At 45.0% G+C, this 24,587-nt stretch overlaps 1 protein-coding gene across 1 annotated transcript in view; it reads right to left on the minus strand.

Annotated features, from left to right (window-relative positions):
- Positions 1-649: 649 nt before the first annotated feature.
- The window catches only part of LOC118369837 (heterogeneous nuclear ribonucleoprotein L-like), a 71,377-nt gene continuing 47,439 nt past the window's right edge, over positions 650-24,587 (minus strand). Inside the window, exons 5-13 of the mRNA XM_052498691.1 lie at positions 24,216-24,310; positions 24,013-24,084; positions 11,137-11,212; positions 9,723-9,937; positions 5,829-5,950; positions 5,333-5,534; positions 4,734-4,791; positions 4,531-4,629; positions 650-2,287 (exon numbers count right to left, since the gene is read on the minus strand). Coding sequence (XP_052354651.1) covers positions 2,232-2,287; positions 4,531-4,629; positions 4,734-4,791; positions 5,333-5,534; positions 5,829-5,950; positions 9,723-9,937; positions 11,137-11,212; positions 24,013-24,084; positions 24,216-24,310 — 995 coding nt within the window. The 3' untranslated portion in view covers positions 650-2,231. The remainder of the gene's footprint in view (positions 2,288-4,530; positions 4,630-4,733; positions 4,792-5,332; positions 5,535-5,828; positions 5,951-9,722; positions 9,938-11,136; positions 11,213-24,012; positions 24,085-24,215; positions 24,311-24,587) is intronic.

Raw genomic sequence — 24,587 nt, forward strand, 5'->3', positions numbered from 1 at the left:
GAGAGAGGGTCACGAGAGACCAGCGTTCCCCAACGGATTACTGGGCACCAAGGGTGTGTGTAGGAGTGTGCAGCAAAGCTGGAGACCAGGCTGGAGTGTGAAAAAGAGAGAGATAGGAGAGAGAGGTGTTTGTCAGTGTGTGCCCACATGGGTTTGTATAAGTTTGTGTTTTTCTTAGTGTTAAGAGTTGAAAGAGCAAGTCATGTTTGTTATTCAAGTACATGTCACTAGCTGAGCACAGGGAAAATAACTATCACTAATAATGTTACTGTGTGTGTCTCAGTTTCATCCTCGCCTGTCCTTTCTCATATCCTCCCAACCAGCTCTCCCATTACAATGTAAAGTGCCTTCTTGTCAAGTCATGAAAAGTAAACTTTAGCTGTGGGAAGCTACCTTTATTGACAATAGGGACTCTGGAAAGCAAAGGCTGCAGTGTTCTATTTGAACAAGTTATACCCTCAGAGATACATTTGTGTGCAGAGGGATCCTCTGAAGTTTGTTTAAGGGAATTCATTGTCGTGTGTTCTCAAAGTTCATAGGGCAGGAGAATGCACAATCAGTAGTGTGCATGAGGATTCTATTCTGGTGTCACTCCAGTGACTAACACTGGCACAGATCTCAATACTCGATAAAATCCACCACAAAGCCATAGATACAACGCCATTTAATGACCAGTCAGACATGGAAGTCATGGGATCTACCCACCTGAACATGCGTGTAGTGTCTTACATTTGATGATAACATGAAACTTAAGCACAAGACTGCTGTTTATGGTAACTCCAGGCTTTTGAAATGGAAGTCGGAATGTGGAACAATTCTGGAATAATAAAATGTAAGAGGATCTGTAGACTGTTGAATGCTTAATGAATGTCACGTTCTCAGGATGCATCCAGAACCAATCAAACCTGATACTGTGCCTGGAAAAGCCTCCCCTGCAGTAGATACAATAGCAATTTGCTACTTGCAGAAAGGTTGATTAACACCTTAAGGTTTGTACTGTATGTAATTGCTCATGTTGTACAATAGTACATACAGAGTAGACCAATGGAATTAGGCTTTAACATGTAATTTCCTTATTTTGCAAGTCAAATGGAATTCCAAGTTTGTTGTGCTAAGAATTTGTAGTCATATTATTTGTTACACTCTTTGACAGGGCTGTTCCCAAATAACCTTAGGTATTTGAGGGATTAGGACATCTGAAAATGTCCATAAATGTTTTAAATATACAAATTAATATCAAAATATTTGCTAATTAATGAGGCAAAGAGCTAGGGGTGATGTATAATGATTCTGGATACAGCCATTTTGTGACCATAAGACATTGGCGTGTCACTGAACACTAAAACAGTCTGAATGTACAAAACTACTGACACTGAACCAGTGCAGGCGAGCCATGATACTACACTGAACCCAGTACTAACATTCAAACAGTGTGCCCCAAAACACTGACATACTACACAGACCATGGGCTCTTCATGTGTAAACATCGTACAAACACAGTGTCTAAAATGCATCATTAAACGGTCCACTCCAAATCAAAACACCTGCTGACACAATGACCTCAAATAAGATGAATAATATCACCCGCTCCCCTGTCCCAACCCTCTATAGCAGAGCTTTCATTTCAATTATATACACATTTACATGTTACAGTGCGATTTTTAATTCATATTGACACATTGTTCCACTGAAGTACCGACTGAGTTTCTGCTGCTCAGCTAAATAAGGTGAGCATAAATGCAGCACTGTCAAACCATAAATATGGCGACCATTTTGGATAGTCTTTACCAGCATGGATGCATATTGGACGTCCTCTATTCAGTCTTCTTACACAATGCAAAAATTGGCAAGTAATCACATTCTGTCCACAACAAGTCTTTTCAGGGGTCATCTGTTACATTACAGTACCATGCTCAGCCCCAATGGACGCTGGGAAGAGAGGGTGTCGTCTCTCTGTTCTTAGTTCTAATTGGCTCTCTCTATATAGAGACAACTTAAAAACTAACAGAACAGAAAATACTAGAAAATAAGAGGTACAAGAGAAAACCTCTTCAGCAATTTTCCAGTGTTTCACACTTGTGTGTTTCAGTAGTCTTCTCCACTTCAACGGGAGACAGTGAGTCTCAGTGTCTTGTTAGCTCAGCACTCTGTCCCTCCCAGCCCCATCCTTTCTCTCTCTCCATCTCCTACTGGGCTCTGGTCAGTCCTGCTGGTGCCCGGTCCTGAGTTCCTCAGAGGTGAGAGGACGTGGAGAAGCACAGCTTCAGGGTGTAGGGGTTAGAGCCATCTGGAAAAGGTCAGACACACTGGGTTAAACACCTACTATACACACACTCACACATATTCCTACACATAAACAAACACACATGCTCACATGGCATGCCCACACACATGTTCATCCTGTTGGGGGCATCGGCAGGGAGAATTCTGAACACAGCAGCGTTAAGTCTGGTCTGAGAAGAGAGAAAGGTGTGCAGCAGATGGTGCACAGACTCCGGTCCTAGTGTGCCCCCCCCAACAAAAAACCAACCACCTGCTTCTAGAACAGATAGCATTGACAGCATTCTCCCCTTGGATTTTATAACATGTCCCCCATGCTATTTCACTCAGGAATAATAGTGGGGCAATAAGACAGGCTAGGCCAGTGTGGTAAAGGGCCAGTGCAGTAAAGGGGCGGCAGGGTAGCTGGCCCTCTGAAATGTAGGGGGAGGGGCTTGTAATAGTGCAGCTCACAGGATGAGAGTCAACGCTAAACCCTACCCCATACAGACCTCAGAAACCCTTCTCTAGAGCGTTGGACTAGTAACCGGAAGGTTGCAAGTTCAAATCCCCGAGCTGACAAGGTACAAAATCTGTCGTTCTGCCCCTGAACAGGCAGTTAACCCACTGTTCCTGAAAATAAGAATTTGTTCTTAACTGACTTGCCTAGTTAAATAAAGGTAAAATAAAGGGCCAGTGAAGTAAAGGGCCAGTGCAGTAAAGGGCCAGTGAAGTAAAGGGCCAGTGCAGTAAAGGGCCAGTGCAGTAAAGGGCCAGTGCAGTAAAGGGCCAGTGAAGTAAAGGGCCAGTGCAGTAAAGGGCCAGTGCAGTAAAGGGCCAGTGAAGTAAAGGGCCAGTGCAGTAAAGGGCCAGTGCAGTAAAGGGCCAGTGCAGTAAAGGGCCAGTGAAGTAAAGGGCCAGTGAAGTAAAGGGCCAGTGCAGTAAAGGGCCAGTGCAGTAAAGGGCCAGTGCAGTAAAGGTCCAGTCCAGTAAAGGGCCAGTGCAGTAAAGGGCCAGTGTAGTAAAGGGCCAGTGAAGTAAAGGGCCAGTGCAGTAAAGGGCCAGTGCAGTAAAGGGCCAGTGCAGTAAAGGGCCAGTGCAGTAAAGGGCCAGTGCAGTAAAGGGCCAGTGCAGTAAAGGGCCAGTGAAGTAAAGGGCCAGTGCAGTAAAGGGCCAGTGCAGTAAAGGGCCAGTGCAGTAAAGGGCCAGTGCAGTAAAGGGCCAGTGCAGTAAAGGGCCAGTGAAGTAAAGGGCCAGTGCAGTAAAGGGCCAGTGCAGTAAAGGGCCAGTGAAGTAAAGGGCCAGTGCAGTAAAAGGCCAGTGAAGTAAAGGGCCAGTGCAGTAAAGGGCCAGTGCAGTAAAGGGCCAGTGCAGTAAAGGGCCAGTGCAGTAAAGGGCCAGTGAAGTAAAGGGCCAGTGCAGTACAGGGCCAGTGCAGTAAAGGGCCAGTGCAGTAAAGGGCCAGTGCAGTAAAGGGCCAGTGCAGTAAAGGGCCAGTGCAGTAAAGGGCCAGTGAAGTACAGGGCCAGTGCAGTAAAGGGCCAGTGCAGTAAAGGGCCAGTGCAGTAAAGGGCCAGTGCAGTAAAGGGCCAGTGAAGTAAAGGGCCAGTGCAGTAAAGGGCCAGTGCAGTAAAGGGCCAGTGAAGTAAAGGGCCAGTGCAGTAAAGGGCCAGTGCAGTAAAGGGCCAGTGCAGTAAAGGGCCAGTGAAGTAAAGGGCCAGTGCAGTAAAGGGCCAGTGCAGTAAAGGGCCAGTGAAGTAAAGGGCCAGTGCAGTAAAGGGCCAGTGAAGTAAAGGGCCAGTGCAGTAAAGGGCCAGTGCAGTAAAGGGCCAGTGCAGTAAAGGGCCAGTGAAGTAAAGGGCCAGTGCAGTACAGGGCCAGTGCAGTAAAGGGCCAGTGCAGTAAAGGGCCAGTGCAGTAAAGGGCCAGTGCAGTAAAGGGCCAGTGCAGTAAAGGGCCAGTGCAGTAAAGGGCCAGTGCAGTAAAGGGCCAGTGAAGTACAGGGCCAGTGCAGTAAAGGGCCAGTGCAGTAAAGGGCCAGTGAAGTAAAGGGCCAGTGCAGTAAAGGGCCAGTGCAGTAAAGGGAAAGGGGTAGATTGAATGTAAGATAGGATTTAGTCTTCATGTAAATTTGTTCTGAATCCAATTTCTCTGGGCATTTCTCTGACTATGTGACAAAATCAGTTATCCCGCTGAGAGTGACTACTAAAGGTGGAGTGTTTGGTGCTAGAGTGTTACTGTTGAGGAAAGCAAGGCCATCTGGTCACTTACTTGGTATTCTGATCTGGTAGTGGTTTAGGACGGTCAAGACCTCAACCGCGTGTGTCTTGGAGTCAAACTCTAACAACCCAGAGATAGTTTTGGAGGAGGCTGATGACAAGAAAGGACAGTAGGACAACTTAAGTATGGCAGTACAGCTAACTCCTTCAACAGCCTAACAAAATAAAAAAAAGTGAACAAAATGATAAACTTACGCTTTGCATCAAACATCTTGAACTTGGTGAAACCCGGCACATCATGCTCTGAGCATAGCTGTAAGAAATCAAACAACAGTCAACAAGGGCAGCTGAGACAATGCTCATGTTTTTCTAACCACATCCACAAGATGGCGCTCTTTAGTAACGGTCAAACTACAGAGATCATTGACAGTGAATGACTGGTAGATACATCAGTGGTCCGCTTCTTCTATGGAAGTAATTGTTCAGCAAAAGAGTTTAATCTCTTAGGCCTCCTATCAACCAAACATCAGATATCCACCCTCCTTCCAAGATCCAGCTGGCCCTCTGAAATGTAGGGGGAGGGGCTTGTAATAGTGCAGCTCACAGGATGAGAGTCAACGCTAAACCCTACCCCATACAGACTTCAGAAACCCTTCTCTATTCCCCAGAAACCCTGTCATTCCAGCCATAACCTCAGCAGCTGGTACTTTCAGATGGGACGTTGCAGTAGTGCAGCTTACAGGATGGGAGTTAACCATAAACCTTACCTATATCCCGTCCCCTAGACTTGACCCACAAACCCTCAGGCTTCTGCTCACATCCTATCGCTACCATTGACATCATTACAGCCCTACCCTCAGTAGCTGGTCCTCTGAGATGCAGGGAGGAACGTTGTAGTAGTGCAACACACAGGAGGGTGGCTGGATGATGTTCTTGGAGGCCTGGCCTTGGCTGGTGAAGCGGTTGTTCCTGGTCATGGCAAAGTCCTTATAGCTGCTGCTGCCGTCCTCCAGTTCAAACACCTGACTGGGTATGACCGCATGCTGCTTGGACACACTGGAGAGAGAGAGAGAGAGAGAGAGAGAGAGAGAGAGAGAGAGAGAGAGAGAGAGAGAGAGAGAGAGAGAGAGAGAGAGAGAGAGAGAGAGAGAGAGAGAGAGAGAGAGAGAGAGAGAGAGAGAGAGAGAGAGAGAGAGAGAGAGAGACAGACAGACAGACAGAGAGACAGAGAGAGAGAAAGGGAATGGAATACAAAGAATGAGTAAAAAGATACTAGATAATAACATTAATTCCGTGGTTGAATACTGCAGGTGTTAAGATATCCTCTAACATGCTAACAAGGACACTCACCAGACATTAAGCCTCTTGCCAAACACCTTGATGCTGTTGAGGTGAGTGATGGCCCTGTCCACTGCATACTCATCCCCCATCTCTACTAGGGCAGTGCCCGGGACACTCTTCATGAACTTCACCTGTCACACACACAGATTTAGACACATGATGTGCATAGCAAGCCTCAAATACTATATAGCGACATACACCATTAGCACAGTGGTTCTCAAACCTCTCCTCGGGGCCAGCCAGACATTTCACAATTTTGTTTCACCCTGAACTAGCTAACCTGATTGACTTAGTCAAGGGCTTGATAATTAGTTGACAATTTGAATCAAATCAAATTTTATTAGTCACATGCGCTGAATACAACAGTGAAATGCTTACTTACAAGCCCCTAACCAACAATGCAGTTTAAAAAATACTAATAAGATAAGAAATAAAATAAATAAAAGGAACAAGTAAGTAAGTAACAGCAGCAGTAAAATAACAATAGCGAGACTACACCGGTTAGTCGAGGTAATATGTACATGTAGGTTTATTTATTTATTTAATTTAACCTTTATTTAACTAGGCATGTCATTTAAGAACAAATTCTTATTTACAACGACGGCCTTGGAAAAGTGTGTTCACTGCTTTGTTCAGGGGCAGAACAACAGATTTGTACCTTGTCAGCTCAGGGATTCAATCTAGCAACCTTTCAGTTACTGGCCCAACCTTCTAACCACTGGGCTACATGCGTTATTAAAGAGTTATTAAAGTGACTATGCATAGATAATAACAGAGAGTAGCAGCAGCGTAAAAGAGGGGTTGGGGAGGCAATGGAAATAGTCTGGGTAGCCATTTGATTCGATGTTCAGCAGTCTTATGGCTTGGGGGTAGAAGCTGTTTAGAAGCCCCTTGGACATAGACTTGGCGGTCCGGTACCGCTCGCCGTGAGGCAGAGAGAGCAGTCTATGACGAGGATGGCTGGAGTATTTGACTATTTTAGGGCCTTCCTCTGACACCGCCTGGTGTAGAGGTCCTGGATGGCAGGCAGCTTGGCACCAGTGATGTACTGGGCCGTACGCACTACCCTCTGTAGTGCCTTACGGTCGGAGGCCGAGCAGTTGCCATACCAGGCAGTGATGCTCTCGATGGTGCAGCTGTAGAACCTTTTGAGGATCTGGGGACCCATGCCAAATCTTTTCAGTCTCCTGAGGGGGGGATCAGGCTTTGCCGTGCCCTCTTCACGACTGTCTTGGTGTTTTTGGACCATTATAGTTTGTTGGTGATGTGGACACCAAGGAACTTGAAGTTCTCAACCTGCTCCACTACAGCCCCGTTGATGAGAATGGGAGCGTGCTCGGTCCTCCTTTTCCTGTAGTCCAAAATCATCTCCTTTGTCTTGATCACGTTGAGGGAGAGGTTGTTGTCTCTGACCTCCTCCCTATAGGCTGTCTCGTCGTTGTCGGTGACCAGGCCTACTCTTGTTGTGTCATCAGCAAACTTAATGATGGTGTTGGAGTCATGCCTGGCCGTGCAGTCATGAGTGAACAGGGAGTACAGGAGGGGACTGAGTACGCACCCCTGAGGGTACCCTGTGTTGTGGATCAGTGTGGCGGATGTGTTGTTACCTACCCTTACCACCTGGGGGCGGCCCGTCAGGAAGTCCAGGATCCAGTTGCAGAAGGAGGTGTTTAGTCCCAGGGTCCTTAGCTTAGTGATGAGCTCTGTGGGCACTATGGTGTTGAATGCTGAGCTGTGGTCAATGAATAGCATTCTCACGTAGGTTTTCCTTTTGTCCAGGTGGGAAAGGGCAGTGTGGAGTGCAATAGAGATTGTATCATCTGTGGATTTGTTAAGGCGGTACGCAAATTGGAGTGGTTTCTGGGATAATGGTGTTAATGTGAACCATGATCAGCCTTTCAAAGCACTTCATGACTCCATACGTGAGTGCTACGGGTCGGTAGTCATTTAGGCAGGTTACCTTAGTGTTCTTGGGCACAGAGACTATGGTGGTCTGCTTAAAACATTACAGACTCGGACAGGGAGAGGTTGAAAATGTCAGTGAAGACACTTTCCAGTTGGTCAGTACATGCTCGTAGTACACATCCTGATAATCCGTATAGCCCTGCAGCCTTGTGAATGTTGTCCTGTTTAAAGGTCTTATTCACATCGGGCTGCGGATAGCGTGATCACACAGTCCTCCAGAACAGCTGGTGCTCTCATGCATGTTTCAGTGTTGTTTGCCTCAAAGTGAGCATCAAAGTAGTTTAGCTCGTCTAGTAGGCTCATGTCGCTGGGCAGCTCTCGGCTGTGCTTCCCTTTGTAGTCTGTAATGGTTTGTAAGCCCTGCCACACCTGACAAGCGTCGGAGTTGGTGTAGTACAATTCAATCTTAGTCCTGTATTGACACTTTGCCTGTTTGATGGTTCATCAGAGGGCATAGTGGGATTTCTTATAAGCTTCCGGGTTAGAGTCCTGCTCCTTGAAAGAGGCAGCTCTAGCCTTTAGCTCAGTGCGGATGATGCCTGTAATCCATGGCTTCTGGTTGGGGTATGTACGTTTGGTCACTGTGGGGACGACATCATCGATGCACTTATTGATGAAGCCAGTGACTGATTTTGTGTACTCCTCAATGTCATCAGAAGAATCCCGGAACATGTTCCAGTCTGTGATAGCAAAACAGTCCTGTAGCTTAGCATCTGCTACATCTTACCATTTTTTTATTGACCGAGTCACTGGTGCTTCCTGCTTTAATTTTTGCCTGTAAGCAGGAATAAGGAGGATAGAATTATGGTCAGATTTGCCAAATGGAGGGCAAGGGAGAGGTTTGTACACGTCTGTGTGTGGAGTAAAGGTGGTCTCAAGTTTTTTTCCCCTCTGGTTACACATTTAACATGCCGATAGAAATTTTGTAAAGCGGATTTAAGTTTCCCTGCATTAATGTCCCGGCCACTAGGAGCGCCGCCTCTGGATGAGCGTTTTCCTGTTTGCTAATGGAGGAATACAGCTCAATGAGCGCGGTCTTAGTGTCAGCATTGGTCTGCGGTGGTACGTAGACAGCTACAAAAAATACAGATGAAAACTCTCTAGGTAGATTGTGTGGTCTACAGCTTATCATGAGATACTCTACCTCAGGCAAGCAAAACCTTGAGACTTTCTTAGAATTTGTTTACAAATATACATAGTCCGCCCCCCTTGTCTTACCAGACGCAGCTGTTCTATCCTGCCGATACAGCGTATAGCCAGCTGTATGTTGATAATGTCGTTGTTCAGCCACGACTCAGTGAAGCATAAGATATTCGTTTTTAAATGTCCCGTTGGTAGTTTAATCTTCCTCATAGGTCGTTGTTTTTTTTCTTCCAGTGATTGCATGTCAGCTAGTAGAACGGAAGGCAGTGGGGGTTCATTCCATCGCCTACGAATTCTCACGCAAATTATGGGGATTTGGGCCTGTTCCCGGGAAAGCAGTATGTCTTTCACACCGACGAGGACTTGTTAAAGGAAAAAAAAGCTTTTGCCAGTTCATGGTGAGTTATCGCTGTTCTGATGTCCAGAAGTTATTTTCGGTCATAGCAACATTATGTAAGTTTAAAAAAATAAGTTACAAACAAAGAAAAAAAATGAGAAAAAGAAAACACAGTTGGTTAGGAGCACATAAAACATCAGCCATCTTCTCCGGCGCCATGAATCAGATGTGCTCTGGAATAGATTACATCCATGGAACAGTTGTGGGTCCCCAGGAGAGATTTGAGAACTACTGCTTTAGCACACCTACTTCAAACAGAAATACTTCAAACAGAATAACACACACTGACAACAACAAAAAATGAATTCATCAAAGAAATGTTCATTCACACTCAAACTATCACAAACACACACATGGATGCCCTCAAGTCCCTCCTAAGGTGGATCTCTGCTGCTGACCTTTTCGATGTTGCCATAGAGACAGAAAAGGTTGAAGATGCGGGTGCAGTTCATCTTGGTGGGGTGCAGGCCGCTCACCATGGCGACAGAGCTAGAGCCGTGGTTGTTGTAGGAGGAGCTTTGGGGCAGGGGGTAAGCCACTACCTCTGGGATGTCGTGGGAGCTCAGCTTGTACCTGCTGTTCCCTGGGAGAGGCAGCAGGGGGCAGTGTGACCCTGGAATACAAAACCCAAGGGGAAAGGAGGAGGGGTTACAACTTTCACTTCCAGCTGAGTTGTGTTCAGAAGGTGCTTCTACACCTGCATTGCTTGCTGTTGGGGTTTTAGGCTGGGTTTCTGTACAGCACTTTGAGATATCAGCTGATGTAAGAAGGGCTATATAAATACATTTGATTTGATTTAGGCATGAAACGGGATAAAACATTTTGAAATGGAGGAGGCCAGCTACTACTTTCGTATCCTGTTTGATCCTACTAAACACAACCCTGATGGTAAAAGTAGTCTGGAGGTGGGTTACATATGGGTAGCCTCTGGAGACAAAGCAGGGTGGGAGGTCTCTACTCTCTACTCCTCTCACCTTCAGATAAGGTTGGGAATCTATACCATCCGAGGCATAGAGGTGGTTGGGTAGGGTTTCACCTGAGGAATGGGGAGTGTGGATGGGGTGGATAATGTAGCAGTCTGTGTGGATAGAGTGGATAATGTAGCAGTTGTGTGGATAGAGTGGATAATGTAGCAGTCTGTGTGGATAGAGTGGATCATTTAGCAGTATGTGTGGATAGAGTGGATAATGTAGCAGTCTGTATGGATTGAGTGGATAATGTAGCAATCTGTGTGGATAGAGTGGATAATGTAGCAGTCTGTGTGGATAGAGTGGATAATGTAGAAGTCTGTGTGGATAGAGTGGATAATGTAGCAGTCTGTGTGGATAGAGTGGATAATGTATCAGTCTGTGTGGATAGAGTGGATAATGTAGCAGTCTGTGTGGATAGAGTGGATAATGTAGAAGTCTGTGTGGATAGAGTGGATAATGTAGCAGTCTGTGTGGATAGAGTGGATAATGTAGAAGTCTGTGTGGATAGAGTGGATAATGTATCAGTCTGTGTGGATAGAGTGGATAATGTATCAGTCTGTGTGGATAGAGTGGATAATGTAGCGGTCTGTGTGGATAGAGTGGATAATGTAGCAGTCTGTGTGGATAGAGTGGATAATGTAGCAGTCTGTGTGGATAGAGTGGATAATGTAGCAGTCTGTGTGGATAGAGTGGATAATGTAGCAGTCTGTGTGGATAGAGTGGATAATGTAGCAGTCTGTGTGGATAGAGTGGATAATGTAGCAGTCTGTGTCTAGAGATGGAGGAAGCCGATACACTAAGTAATATAGTAGTGTTTTGGAGCTGAGAGGCGGGATCTTACCGTATCCATTGTCTCCGTAAGAGGACGGGTGCTCCCCCAGTATGGCCTGCCTGCCCTTCCCACGCTCTGAAACATCAACACATTCACAACATAGGGAGAGAGTATGAGGTAAATGGCTCTGGGCTACAAATTGAAATAGGTGCTATTCACATAGACACACTGATAGAAAGGTCATTGGAAGTAAAGAAGCAGAATAATTAGAGGCGACAGAAACCCTGTGACATTACAGGTGAGTATGAGTACACCAACTGGGGAAACCCACTCTCTGTTGACATCTTACTTTACATTACATGTTCACATAGTAACATTGCAGGCATAGGGCACAACAGGGCACAATAATGAAGTCAAAGCTACATACGGAAAAAATGCTATTGATTAACACACATAATACTTTTTGGAGGTGTTTATATTTGTCCTGTTAACACAAGTGTGTAATGGAAATGTGCTTCTTGCATATCCCAACTCCCCCTGAGACACCCACAAAGAGTGGGGTCATCATTGTACAGCATCCCTAGAGCAATTAGGGTTAAGTGCCTTGCTCAAGGGCACAGCAACAGATTTTTCACCTTGTCGACTCCAGTATTCAAACAAGCAACCTTTCAGTTACTGGCTCAACACCTGCCGCTCTATTAGAGCATGCTCCTGGTAATAATTTGCATTAGGACTATAATGCATCCACAGTTGTACCTTTACCATAGTAGTAGCACTTTAAATAGTAGTACTATGTTGTACTAATACACACAGAGAGAAGAAGACGCCAATACATGTTTTAAAAAGTCCTACTGTTAACCCCAACTGCAATTCACTTTAAAAACAACAACAATTTAAATCCTTCACAACCTATAGACAAGGAACAGTAGAGAGAAAACACAAGAATAGAAAGAAACAACATAAAATATCACATTTTAAATAGGGGGAAAACATTGTTACATTTGTAATACAAAGATTGGTGGAGGAACAGTACCTGAATTACATCACTAGCGTGAACAGTCAGCAACCCTCTCACTGAGGTCTTGGCTTTATTGGCACAGGTTGTCTCTTTCAGCACAAGTGCACAACATCAACCTGTGTTACATCATCATACAGTCAGTTCACATCTGCCACAGAATCACAGTGAGACATGGAGGCACAGGATGGACAAAGAGCAGCTGCAGTCCCATCTCCCACAAGAACAGCCCCAAAGGAGCCCTCAACATGCCAAATAATAGTTCAAATCAAATATTCAAATCAAATGTTATTTGTTACGTGCCACATGCAACAGGTGTAGGTAGACCTTACCGTGAAATGCTTACTTACAAGCCCTTATCCAACAATGCAGTTCAAGAAATAGAGTTAAGAAAATATTTACTAAATAAACTAAAGTATCATTATCTTTTTAACCTTTATTTAACTTGGCACGTCAGTTAAGAACAAATTCTTATTTTAAAATGACGGCCTACCCTGGCCAAACCCTCCCCTAACCGGACGATGCTGGGACAATTGTGCACCACCCAATGGGAAGTAATAAATAAAGCAAAAAAACGAATCAAAAAGTAACACAAGAAAATGACACAAAAATAACGAGCCTATATACAGGGGTACCAGTACCGGATTATTGAGAGAGAGAAAGCTCAACAAACAGACAGTGACCTTCAGTCACAAATTAGGGATGTGCAGCAAGGTTCATTGTTTTATCTGCTGTGCAAGCATAAGTCACCTAACCCCCCCCCCCCCCCCATCTCACCCTACGGCCCCTCCCATCTCAAGCTACGACCGCTCCCTCAACAATCAAGTCACGAATACCCTCAAATACCCTCAAATCCCCCTATTTCCTCTACTCTCCTCGTCCTCTTGGTAGAAGGGAAAACTATCCATCATTAAGAACTCCCACGGAGAGACTGCAGACCCCTGCTGTACGCTCAGCTTTACACTGAGCAGCTGCCCATCCTCTAGCCTCCAGTTGTCTTGAACGCACCGCACAACACGGACCGCGGAACGAGGGGGAGCTCGGTTTGCTGTTGTTTTGGAAAGTTTTGAAAGTTTGGTTACTAGCTAGCTACCTTTTGAGTTTGGGTCCCGCGACACGGTTGGCATCAGTTGATGGGTCTGCTACTATCTGTCCAGGGATCCTGCCAACCAAGGCCGGGTCTGAGGAGCTGCTTGGTGTAGCAGCTAGCCTAAATGATAGCTGGCTGCCTATCAAGCTAGAGGTGTTTTCTTGAGAGTATAAACACAGCCAGCGATGCAGATAGCCATTCTGGCAGAGACCACGGATTGTCCCAGGTTTGTGGCTGTCTAGATCCCTCTTTTCAATCTTCCCTGTGACCTGCCCTGTCTGGAAATGCGAGGAGTAACAGCGTAACCTACATTTTATTTATTTAACTAGGCAAGTCAGTTAAGAACAAATTATTATTTTCAATGATGGTCTAGGAACAGTGGGTTAACTGCCTTGTTCCAGGGAAGAACGATTAGGCTACCTGCTCGAACCACTAGGCTACCTGCTCGAACCACTAGGCTACCTGCTCGAACCACTAGGCTACCTGCTCGAACAACTAGGCCACCTGCTCGAACCACTAGGCCACCTGCTCGAACCACTAGGCCACCTGCTCGAACCACTAGGCTACCTGCTCGAACCACTAGGCCACCTGCTCGAACCACTAGGCCACCTGCTCGAACCACTAGGCTACCTGCTCAAACCACTAGGCTACCTGCTCGAACCACTAGGCCACCTGCTCGAACCACTAGGCTACCTGCTCGAACCACTAGGCTACCTGCTCGAACCACTAGGCTAGGCTCGAACCACTAGGCTACCTGCTCGAACCACTAGGCTACCTGCTCGAACCACTAGGCTACCTGCTCGAACCACTAGGCTACCTGCTCGAACCACTAGGCTACCTGCTCGAACCACTAGGCTACCTGCTCAAACCACTAGGCTACCTGCTCGAACCACTAGGCCACCTGCTCGAACCACTAGGCCACCTGCTCGAACCACTAGGCTACCTGCTCGAACCACTAGGCTACCTGCTCGAACCACTAGGCTACCTGCTCAAACCACTAGGCTACCTGCTCGAACCACTAGGCTACCTGCTCGAACCACTAGGCTACCTGCTCGAACCACTAGGCTACCTGCTCGAACCACTAGGCTACCTGCTCGAACCATTAGGCTACCTGCTCGAACCACTAGGCTACCTGCTCGAACCACTAGGCTACCTGCTCGAACCACTAGGCTACCTGCTCGAACCACTAGGCTACCTGCTCGAACCACTAGGCTACCTGCTCGAACCACTAGGCCACCTGCTCGAACCACTAGGCTACCTGCTCGAACCACTAGGCTACCTGCTCGAACCACTAGGCTACCTGCTCGAACCACTAGGCTACCTGCCGCCACATTGGTATCATAACAAAGACCAAAGCCGGCGGGAGCACCGTTGATGACAGTAGAGTCTCTATCACAGGTGAAGGATCTTTTAAACAAACAAAAATAGTTCCACAAGCAGTTGTTACAACAACAAGAAAATAGCTTCAAGTGTTTTGTCCGAATACTGGTTGATTAATACAAGAATGGACGACCTGACCAGAGAGGTCCAGATCCTGAAGGACAGTTTGCAGTTCTCCCAGGGTCAGCCCGATGAGTTGAAACAGGAGAATGGCAAGATGACAGTAATCTGTAAGTCATTGAGAGAGGACATCAGATCTGTGTGTGAATCCATGATAACAATGACTGAGAAATCAGACGAGGGACAATCAAGGCGGAACAACATGGTTGTGGATGGAATTGCAGAATCTCCACATGAGACCTGGATGGAATCTGAAGACAAAGTGAGGGAAATGATCTCGGAGAAACTGAAGATGGACCACAGGAAGATTGAGGTGGAGCATGCCCACAGGACTTGGAAAACTCATCACCCGGCCCAGGTAACAGGCTTAGGCCGATAGTGGTAAAGTTCCTGAGGTTGAAGGTAAATCTTCCTCAACGAAGACTATCCTGAAGCTGTGCGCCAGAAAAGGAAATAACGCATCCCAGCCATGAAAGCTACCAGAGCGCGTGGGGACATTGCTTACATCTGCTATGACAGGCTCATTGTCCACCTTCTCACCCAGAAGCCTGGAAGGGATGAAAGCCTGTGGGTTCATAGCTTCAACCCTGCAGCACACACACACACACACACACACACACACACACACACACACACACACACACACACACACACACACACACACACACACACACACACACACACACACACACACACACACACACACACACACACACACACACACACACACACACAAATTGATTCATGGATTGCTGAATGTATATTTTTTTCTCTTGCTTTGTTTGCTCTTTTACATATCATGTCTCTCTCTCTGATACACTACCCAGGAAGGGGCTGAAAATGGCCCATGTTAATATATATAGCCTTAGAAATAAGGTTAATGAAATCAATAACTTGCTAACATCAGATAACCTTCATATATTTGCCATTTCTGAGACTCAGATAATTCATTTGATGATACAGCAGTATCAGTACAATGATATAACATCTATAGAAGAGACATAAATGCTTTTGGGGCAGATGTTGTTGTATATATTCAGAGCCATATCCCTGTAATGCTTAGAGAAGATCTTATGTCAAGTGTTATTGAAGTGTTGTGGTTGCAGGTTCACTTGGCACATCAAAAGCCTTTTCTTTTGGGGTGTTGCTATAGGCCACCAAGTGCAAGCAGTCAGTATCTAAATAATATGTGTGAAATGCTTGATAGTGTATGTGAAGTAAACAGAGAGGTCTACTTTCTTGGGAACCTGAATATTGACTGGTTTTCATCAAGATGTCCACTCAAGAGAAAGCTTCTCACTGAAACCAGTGCCTGTAATCTGGTTCAGGTTATTAATCAACCTACCAGGGTGTGTACAACACTACAGGAACAAGATCATCCACAGGTATTCATCACATTTTTACTAATACTGTAGAACTCTGTTCTAAAGCTGTATCCGTACCCATTGGATGAAGTGATCACAATATAGTGGCTATATCCAGGAAAACCACAGTTCCAAAAGCTGGGCCTGAAGTAGTGTATTAAGATTTTGCTGTGACTCTTACGTGGATGATGTTAAAAATATTTGTTTGTCTGATGTGATTAAAAAGAAGCATCCAGATGCTGCACTTGATTAATTTATTATTGATTAACATGCACCTGTTAAGAAACTGACTGTTAGAACTGTTAAGGCTCCATGGATTGATGAGGAATTGTAAAACAGTATGGTTGAAAGAGATGGGGGCAAAAGGAGTGGCAAATAAGTCTGGCTGTACATCTGACTGGCTGACTTACTGCAAATTGATAAATTATGTGACTAAAATCAACAAAAAGAAGAAGAAACTGTATTATAAAGCTAAGATCAATGATAAAAGAATGATGGAAAAAAACTTTGGAGTACTTTAAATTAAATTATGGCCCCTTCCCATCTATCTCTGAAGACCATCCAGTCCCAGCCTTCAACTGCCCTCAACCCCTCCCATCTATCTCTGAAGACCATCCAGTCCTACCCTTCAACTCCCCTCAACCCCTCCCATCTATCTCTGAAGACCATCCAGTCCCAGCCTTCAGCTCACCTCAACCCCTCCCATCTATCTCTGAAGACCATCCAGTCCCAGCCTTCAACTCCCCTCAACTCCTCCCATCTATCTCTGAAGACCATCCAGTCCCAGCCTTCAGCTCACCTCAACCCCTCCCATCCATCTCTGAAGACCATCTAGTTTAATTTCTAGCTGCCATATATTTTTCCACTGTGCTGTAATGTTTCACAAATGTTCTGAACCTTTCAATTTTCATAGTTTCTACAGATTGTAAAATTAAAGATAAACACCTTTGCTAAGAGTATTAATATATTATTGATCGATTGACTATGACTTATCAAATCACCCAGCAATGCTATTTGCAGTTAGCTCCAAGTAAAACATTCCTGAACCTGCAACCAAAAACAAGCTACAGTTGAAGTCGGAAGTTTACATTTAAACTCAAGTTTCTCACAATTCCTGACATTTAACCCTAGTAAAAATGTTCTGTCTTAGGTCAGTTAGGATCACCACTTTATTTTAAGAATGTGAAATGTCAGAAAAAATAGTAGAGAGAATGATTTATTTCAGCTTTTATTTCTTTCATCACATTCCCAGTGGGTCAGATGTCACCATACACTCAATTATTATTTGGTAGCATTGCCTTTAAATTGTTTATCTTGGGTCAAACATTTCGGGTAGCCTTCCACAAGCTTTCTACAATTAGTTGGGTGACTTTTGGCCCATTCCTCCTGACAGAGCACACGCTTTTTTAGTTTTGCCCACAAATGTTCTATAGGATTGAGGTCAGGGCTTTGTGATGACCACTCCAATACCTTGACTTTGTTGTCTTTAAAAAGCCATTTTGCCACAACTTTGGAAGCATGCTTGGGGTCATTGTCCATTTGGAAGACCCATTAGCGACCAAGCTTTAACTTCCTGACTGATGTATTGAGATGTTGCTTCAATATATCCACGTAATTTTCCCTCCTCATGATACTATCTATTTTGTGAAGTGCACCAGTCCCTCCTGCAGCAAAGCACCCCCACAACATGATGCTGCCACCATCGTGCTTCACGGTTGGTATGGGGTTCTTCAGCTTGCAAGCCTCCCCCTTTTTCTTCCAAACATAACAATGGTCATTATGGCCAAACAGTTCTATTTTTGTTTCATCAGACCAGAGGACATTTCTCCAAAAAGTACGATCTTTGTCCCCATGTGCTGTTGCAAACCATAGTCTGGCTTTTTTATTGCAGTTCTGGAGCAGTGGTTTCTTCCTTGCTGAGTGGCCTTTCAGGTTAGGTCGAAAAAGGACTTGTTTTACTGCGGATGCAGATAGTTTTGTACCTGTTTCCTCCAGCATCTTCACACGATCCTTTGCTGTTGTTCTGGGATTGATTTGCACTTTTCGCACCTAAGTACATTCCTCTCTAGGAGACAGAATGCGTCTCCTTCCTGAGTGTTATGACAGCTGCGTGGTCCCATGGTGTTTATACTTGTGTACTATTGTTTGTATAGATGAACGTGGTACCTTCAGGCATTTGGAAATTGCTGCCAAGGATGAACCAGACTTGTAGAAGTCTACAAATGTTTTTCTCAGGTCTTGGCTGATTTCTTTTGATATTCCCATGATGTCAAGCAGAGGCACTGAGTTTGAAGGTAGGCCTTGAAATACATCCATAGGTACACCTCCAATTGACTCAAATGATGTCAATTAGCCTATCAGAAGCTTCTAAAGCCATGACATAATTTTCTGGAATTTTCCAAGCTGTTTAAAGGCACAGTCAACTTAGTGCATGTAAACTTCTGACCCACTGGAATTGTGATACAGTGAATTATAAGTGAAGTAATCTGTCTGTAAACAATTACTTGTGTCATGCACAAAGTAGATGTCCTAACCGACTTGCCAAAACTATAGTTTGTTAACAAGAAATTTGTGGAGTGGTTGAAAAACGAGTTTAATGACTCCAACCTAAGTGTATGTAAACTTCCGACTTCAACTGTATATATGGGCAGTACCAAAACCAATTATCTAATTATTCTGTCTCTTCACAGCTAAATCTGCAGAGCTGGGATCGTTTTATCCCCCATATATATAACATTCTATTGGTTGTAAGAATTTTGTATAACAATTGAAATGGAATGTTTTGAATCCGGCTGGTTTTGTGTTTCAGTTCATAAACCATGTGCCATGGAATCGGTACATCTAAAATCTACCAACTATTTTGCAACCTATATAGTGCAGCTGACAATTGTTTAGTAATTTTGGTCTTTAATGCAGGGCCAACAGACAAGTTCTTTACCTTCTCCCATTTCCACTTGCCTTCCCTTTTTTGCTGCAGCTGGTTGTAATTTTGGATAGAACAGACATTTCCATATATTTTGGTTATTTGCGTGTGTGACATAACTCCACCATTCCTATTTATGATACAATTTACAAAGATTATACAGTTTCTAAAAATGTTCTTCCAAAAATAATGTTTTTTTGTCAATTAGTATATTTGAGTTTAACCATAATATTATTTGAATGATTATTCATTGGCAAAGCAGGCAAAATGTAGCAGAAAATGTCAATAGCAAACACTGAGCCATCGTACTCATGCATGATAAAACTAAGAATGAAAGAAAAGCTAGTGTGGAGTTAGTGTGGAAGAGTTGGACAAATGATTGTTATTGATCAATAATGACAAACCTCCTGGCGTTGACAACTGAGATGGAAAGCTATTGAGGAAGGTAGCTGACTCTAAAGCCACTCTTCTCTGTCAAATCTTTAATCTGAGTCTAGAGGAAAGTCTTTGTCCTCAGGCCTGGAGGGAAGCCAAAATCATTCCGTTACCGAAGAGTGGTAAAGTGGCCATTACTGGTTCTAACAGCAGACCTATCAGCTTGCTGCCAGCTCTTAGCAAACTGTTGGGGAAAAATGTGTTTGACCAAACACAATGCTATTTCTCTGTAAACAAATTAACAACAGACTTTCAGCATGCTTATAGAGAAGGGCACTCAACATGTATTGCACTAAGACAAATGACTGATGATTGGTTGAAAGAAATAGATAATAAGATTGTGGGAGCTGTACTGTTAGATTTCAGAGAAAACGTACGTGTTATGGTTTTTTAACCTCTGCCATATCATGGATTCAGAACCATATATCTAATAGAACTCAGAGGGTTTTCTTAAATGGAAGCTTCTCTAATGTCAAACATGTAAAGTGTGGTGTACCGCAGGGCAGCTTTCTAGGCGCTCTACTCATTTCCATTTTTACCAATGACCTGCCTCAGGCATTAAACAAAGCATGTGTGTCCGTGTATACTGATGATTAAACTATATCCGCATCAGCAACCACAGCTGGTGAAGTCACTGAAACCCTTAACAAAGAGTTGCAGTCTGTTTTGGAATGGGTGGCCAGTAATAAACTGAACATCTCTAAGACTAACAGCATTGTATTTGGTACAAATCATTCCCTAAGTTCTCAACCTTAGCTGAATCTGGTAATGAAAGGTATGGCTGTTGAACAAGTTGAGGAGACTAAATTATTTGGTGTTACCTTGTATTGTAAACTGTCATGGTCAAAACATATAGATTCAATGGTTGTAAAGATGGGGAGAGGTCTGAGGACTCCACAAAGCAAGTCCTGCAGGCTCTAGTTTTATCTTATCAAGATTATTGTCCAGTCAGATGGTCCAGTGCTGCAAAGAAAGACCTAGTTAATCTGCAGCTGGCCCAGAACAGAACGGCACTTTTTGCTCTCCTGTTGCAGGAGAAGTTTCCTGCAATGCAGGAAATGTAAAACTTGTACTGTATTTCAGGCTTCTGAAGTTTGTAATTTATCAACCCCTACAAAAAAGCCATTAATTATAATCCACATACTATTTCACATTTGCTATTGCTGCAGGATTATTTTCTTGCTGTAGCAAACTGGCTCAAATTAAGATCTTTGCTGTAGGCTACAGCAATATGAACCCTGCTGCGGTTAAAGCATCTCAGAGGGGACGTGATGTCACAGAGAGCCTCCCTGGCTGGTCCCCTTGGGATGTAAAACAGACACTCTGTTGTTGCAGTTGGTAGAGCATCAAGCACTAACATGTAACACCATGTTTACACCTGTTCCTCAATGCCAGGGAAATGGGTTCTGTATGAGAAGGTGCTGCAGACCAGATGATAGATAGAGTAGAGGTCTGGGTTACTTCATTCTAGCTGATAGAGCTATGACTTATCAGCAGAGCTTGACTTGGGCAGGAGCTCACAGGAACTGAGTACTGCTTGAGTTCCTGCAACTCTTATAGAATATTGGATTAAAAGTATTGGGGAGTTCTGGCACCTAAATAATAAACAGTACCGGTACCCAAAATGAGTACCGACACTATTTCAGTCCAAGTTAAGCACTGTTTTATTAGCTCACTTAAATGGGCTGATATACAATCCAACACCCAGTATAATAAAGGTGTGAAGGTGCTTCAAAGTGAATCAAATATCAGTTCCTCTCAGGTAAGCATGTTACTTAAGCAGTCTGTCCCGAGGTAATAGCTGTCCACAGAGGACACTGGAGGAATAAATTAGAATGCTGTGAGAACGCCACAGCAGGAGGCTAACGCACTCTCACTGGGGTTTCAAATGAGTTAGCGTCTTGCCTGAGTTTTCTAATTTAGCCACGCAGTAAAGGGAGATGTTCATCGTAAAGTAAACCTCCTAAGCAGGTTACTAATGTCCCCTGGTTAGTCTGAATATATAGATGCACTTTAAGAGACAAGGGGCTATGACATTCACAGAGCTGGGACTTTCAGATGGAGATAGAGAAGTTGGACCTCTGATAGAGGGACTCCAGGTCTCACTGAGATGGGTCTTTCAGATGGAGATAGAGAAGTTGGACCTCTGATAGAGGGACTCCAGGTCTCACAGAGCTGGGACTTTCAGATGGAGATAGAGAAGTTGGACCTCTGATAGAGGGACTCCAGGTCTCACAGAGCTGGGACTTTCAGATGGAGATAGAGAAGTTGGACCTCTGATAGAGGGACTCCAGGTCTCACAGAGCTGGGACTTTCAGATGGAGATAGAGAAGTTGGACCTCTGATATAGGGACTCCAGGTCTCACTAAGATGGGTCTTTCAGATGGAGATAGAGAAGTTGGACCTCTGATAGAGGGACTCCAGGTCTCACAGAGATGGGACTTTCAGATGGAGATAGAGAAGTTGGACCTCTGATAGAGGGACTCCAGGTCTCACAGAGCTGGGACTTTTAGATGGAGATAGAGAAGTTGGACCTCTGATAGAGGGACTCCAGGTCTCACAGAGATGGGTCTTTCAGATGGAGATAGAGAAGTTGGACCTCTGATAGAGGGACTCCAGGTCTCACAGAGATGGGACTTTACTAGGGAGTTGAGACAATCATAAAAGGAACTGTGACTCTCTTCATCCACACAATGTGCTTCCATTAACAATGCATGCAATAATTATCTAAACATTTGTTTTCTAAACTTTTCTCTCTGCTAAAATAGGCATTGCAACATATTGACATTGTCAGAAATACTAGAATATAAAGTAGAGCTTATAGAAGAAGATAGTGTCAATTTGGTATTTAAATAGATTACAGAGCATAGGTGTGTATCTTATTTGACAGATTACAGGCTTTCTCTACAGGCTTGAAGACAGAGAGAAATGCACTCTCTGTCTCTAATATTCCCATGTCCAGACTAGGGATTGTATCCACTAATACATACATATTTCTACTGCTGGTCATTTGGTGAGGGGATAGAAAGGGATTTAGCCAGTCAGAGCACTGACTGAATAAGATCAGGATGCAAGCAAGAGAAGAAAATAGGTCCAGTCTAAAAGCAGTCAGTCCTCCAGCCAAGAGGTGGCACTGGCGGGTTCTCCTGGGCGTGTTGATGTTGAGGTTGCATGAGGTCAGGGTGAATGAGTAGTCTCTCTCCCTCTCTCTTGAGGTTTGGGTGAAGATGGATGCATGTTGTTGTGCAGGGTCAGCCTGTCGTCCATCCCTCTTTCTCTCTCTCTCTTTATTTCCATGGGTGGCAGGTGCAGGCTTGTGAAAGACGGATGTGAGTGTGTGTTGCTTGGAGAAGGACGTGCAGTGGGTCGATCTTGTGTTGGCTTGGTTGACTGCAGGTCTGTGGTCCATACTGGTCCTTAAACACCTTCCAATAGGTGCGCTACAGTGACAATGTTGACTTCACATAGACAGGGCCATATCTCTGCTCTTTTTTCAAACAGCATCTGTGCTACTGTAACATTCCTCATACAATGATAAAACCACTGTGCCCACATCAGCCTGACTCAGTATCTCTCTGTCTCACATTTAGCAACGTTAGCGAGGATATAGAGAAGTATCGCCAAGTATCTGTTTCATTTTAGCTGATGCAGACTAAACTCAAGACAAACAGTCTTTCTCTCTCTCTCTCCGTCGCTCTCTCTCCTCTCTCTGTCGCTCCCTCTCCTCTCTGTCGCTCTCTCTCTCCAACAGCTAAGATCTGACTTATCTACAGCCTGCAGGAATGAAAAGAGAGAAAGAGCCACACTTATTTGATATCCTTACTGCTTCTTTCCTGCTGTTCTGTTTGCAGCCTGGACAAATTTGAGTTACTGTGCCAGGGGGAGGAAAACCTGACTCTGCCCTGCAGGCTGAAAACCTGACTCTGCCCTGCAGGCTGAAAACCTGACTCTGCCCTGCAGGCTGAACACCTGACTCTGCCCTGCAGGCTGAACACCTGACTCTGCCCTGCAGGCTGAACACCTGACTCTGCCCTGCAGGCTGAAAACCTGACTCTGCCCTGCAGGCTGAACACCTGACTCTGCCCTGCAGGCTGAACACCTGACTCTGCCCTGCAGGCTGAAAACCTGACTCTGCCCTGCAGGCTGAAAACCTGACTCTGCCCTGCAGGCTGAAAACCTGACTCTGCCCTGCAGGCTGAACACCTGACTCTGCCCTGCAGGCTGAACACCTGACTCTGCCCTGCAGGCTGAACACCTGACTCTGCCCTGCAGGCTGAACACCTGACTCTGCCCTGCAGGCTGAAAACCTGACTCTGCCCTGCAGGCTGAACACCTGACTCTGCCCTGCAGGCTGAACACCTGACTCTGCCCTGCAGGCTGAAAACCTGACTCTGCCCTGCAGGCTGAAAACCTGACTCTGCCCTGCAGGCTGAAAACCTGACTCTGCCCTGCAGGCTGAAAACCTGACTCTGCCCTGCAGGCTGAGAACCTGACTCTGCCCTGCAGGCTGCCCATGGACTCTCTGACAGCCCGATATGGCAGGTTTTAGTCCTAACACAGCAGCTTCTACACAATGAGAGTGCTCCATAGCCTACAGAACAAGAAGCAGATTGTTACCTCTTCGGACCAGGTAAGGCTTTGTGTAGTCCCAGCTCTCGTTGTCATTTCTGATCACGTTCAAGCGAGTTGGCTAAAGGGGGGAAACAACAGATATGTTGTTGCATGCTGAGGCTGATCATCAGGAAGTGCTCTGCTGTTTTAAACAAAAATCTATTTGCTAAGCATTATATATGTGATTGCGTGTGGTGAATATAGACTTACCCTTGCATATTCGATTTTTAAGGTGCAGCAGCCGGCATAGATGTCGGCTCCATTGAGAGCAGCCTTAGCTTTCTGAGCACACTCGACGGACTCAAATGTGAGGAGGGCAAGTTAAGGACAAAAGCAAAACAACCAACGAACCTCAAGCCTCAATTCACAATTACAAGTCCTCAGATAGAAGTTATAAAACCTCTAAACCCATCAACAAAAACAAGCCTATGCTTGTTGAATAATTTGACTTGGGGATACCTTTCTTATTGGCTCACCCTCCACCCCTAACACTGATACCCTAACAGACAGACAGACAGACAGACAGACAGACAGACAGACAGACAGACAGACCCGACAATCAGCCTGCCTGCCAGACAGACA

Source organism: Oncorhynchus keta, chromosome 36, assembly GCF_023373465.1.
Source record: "Oncorhynchus keta strain PuntledgeMale-10-30-2019 chromosome 36, Oket_V2, whole genome shotgun sequence".
In the NCBI taxonomy this organism is placed as follows: Eukaryota; Metazoa; Chordata; class Actinopteri; order Salmoniformes; family Salmonidae; genus Oncorhynchus; species Oncorhynchus keta.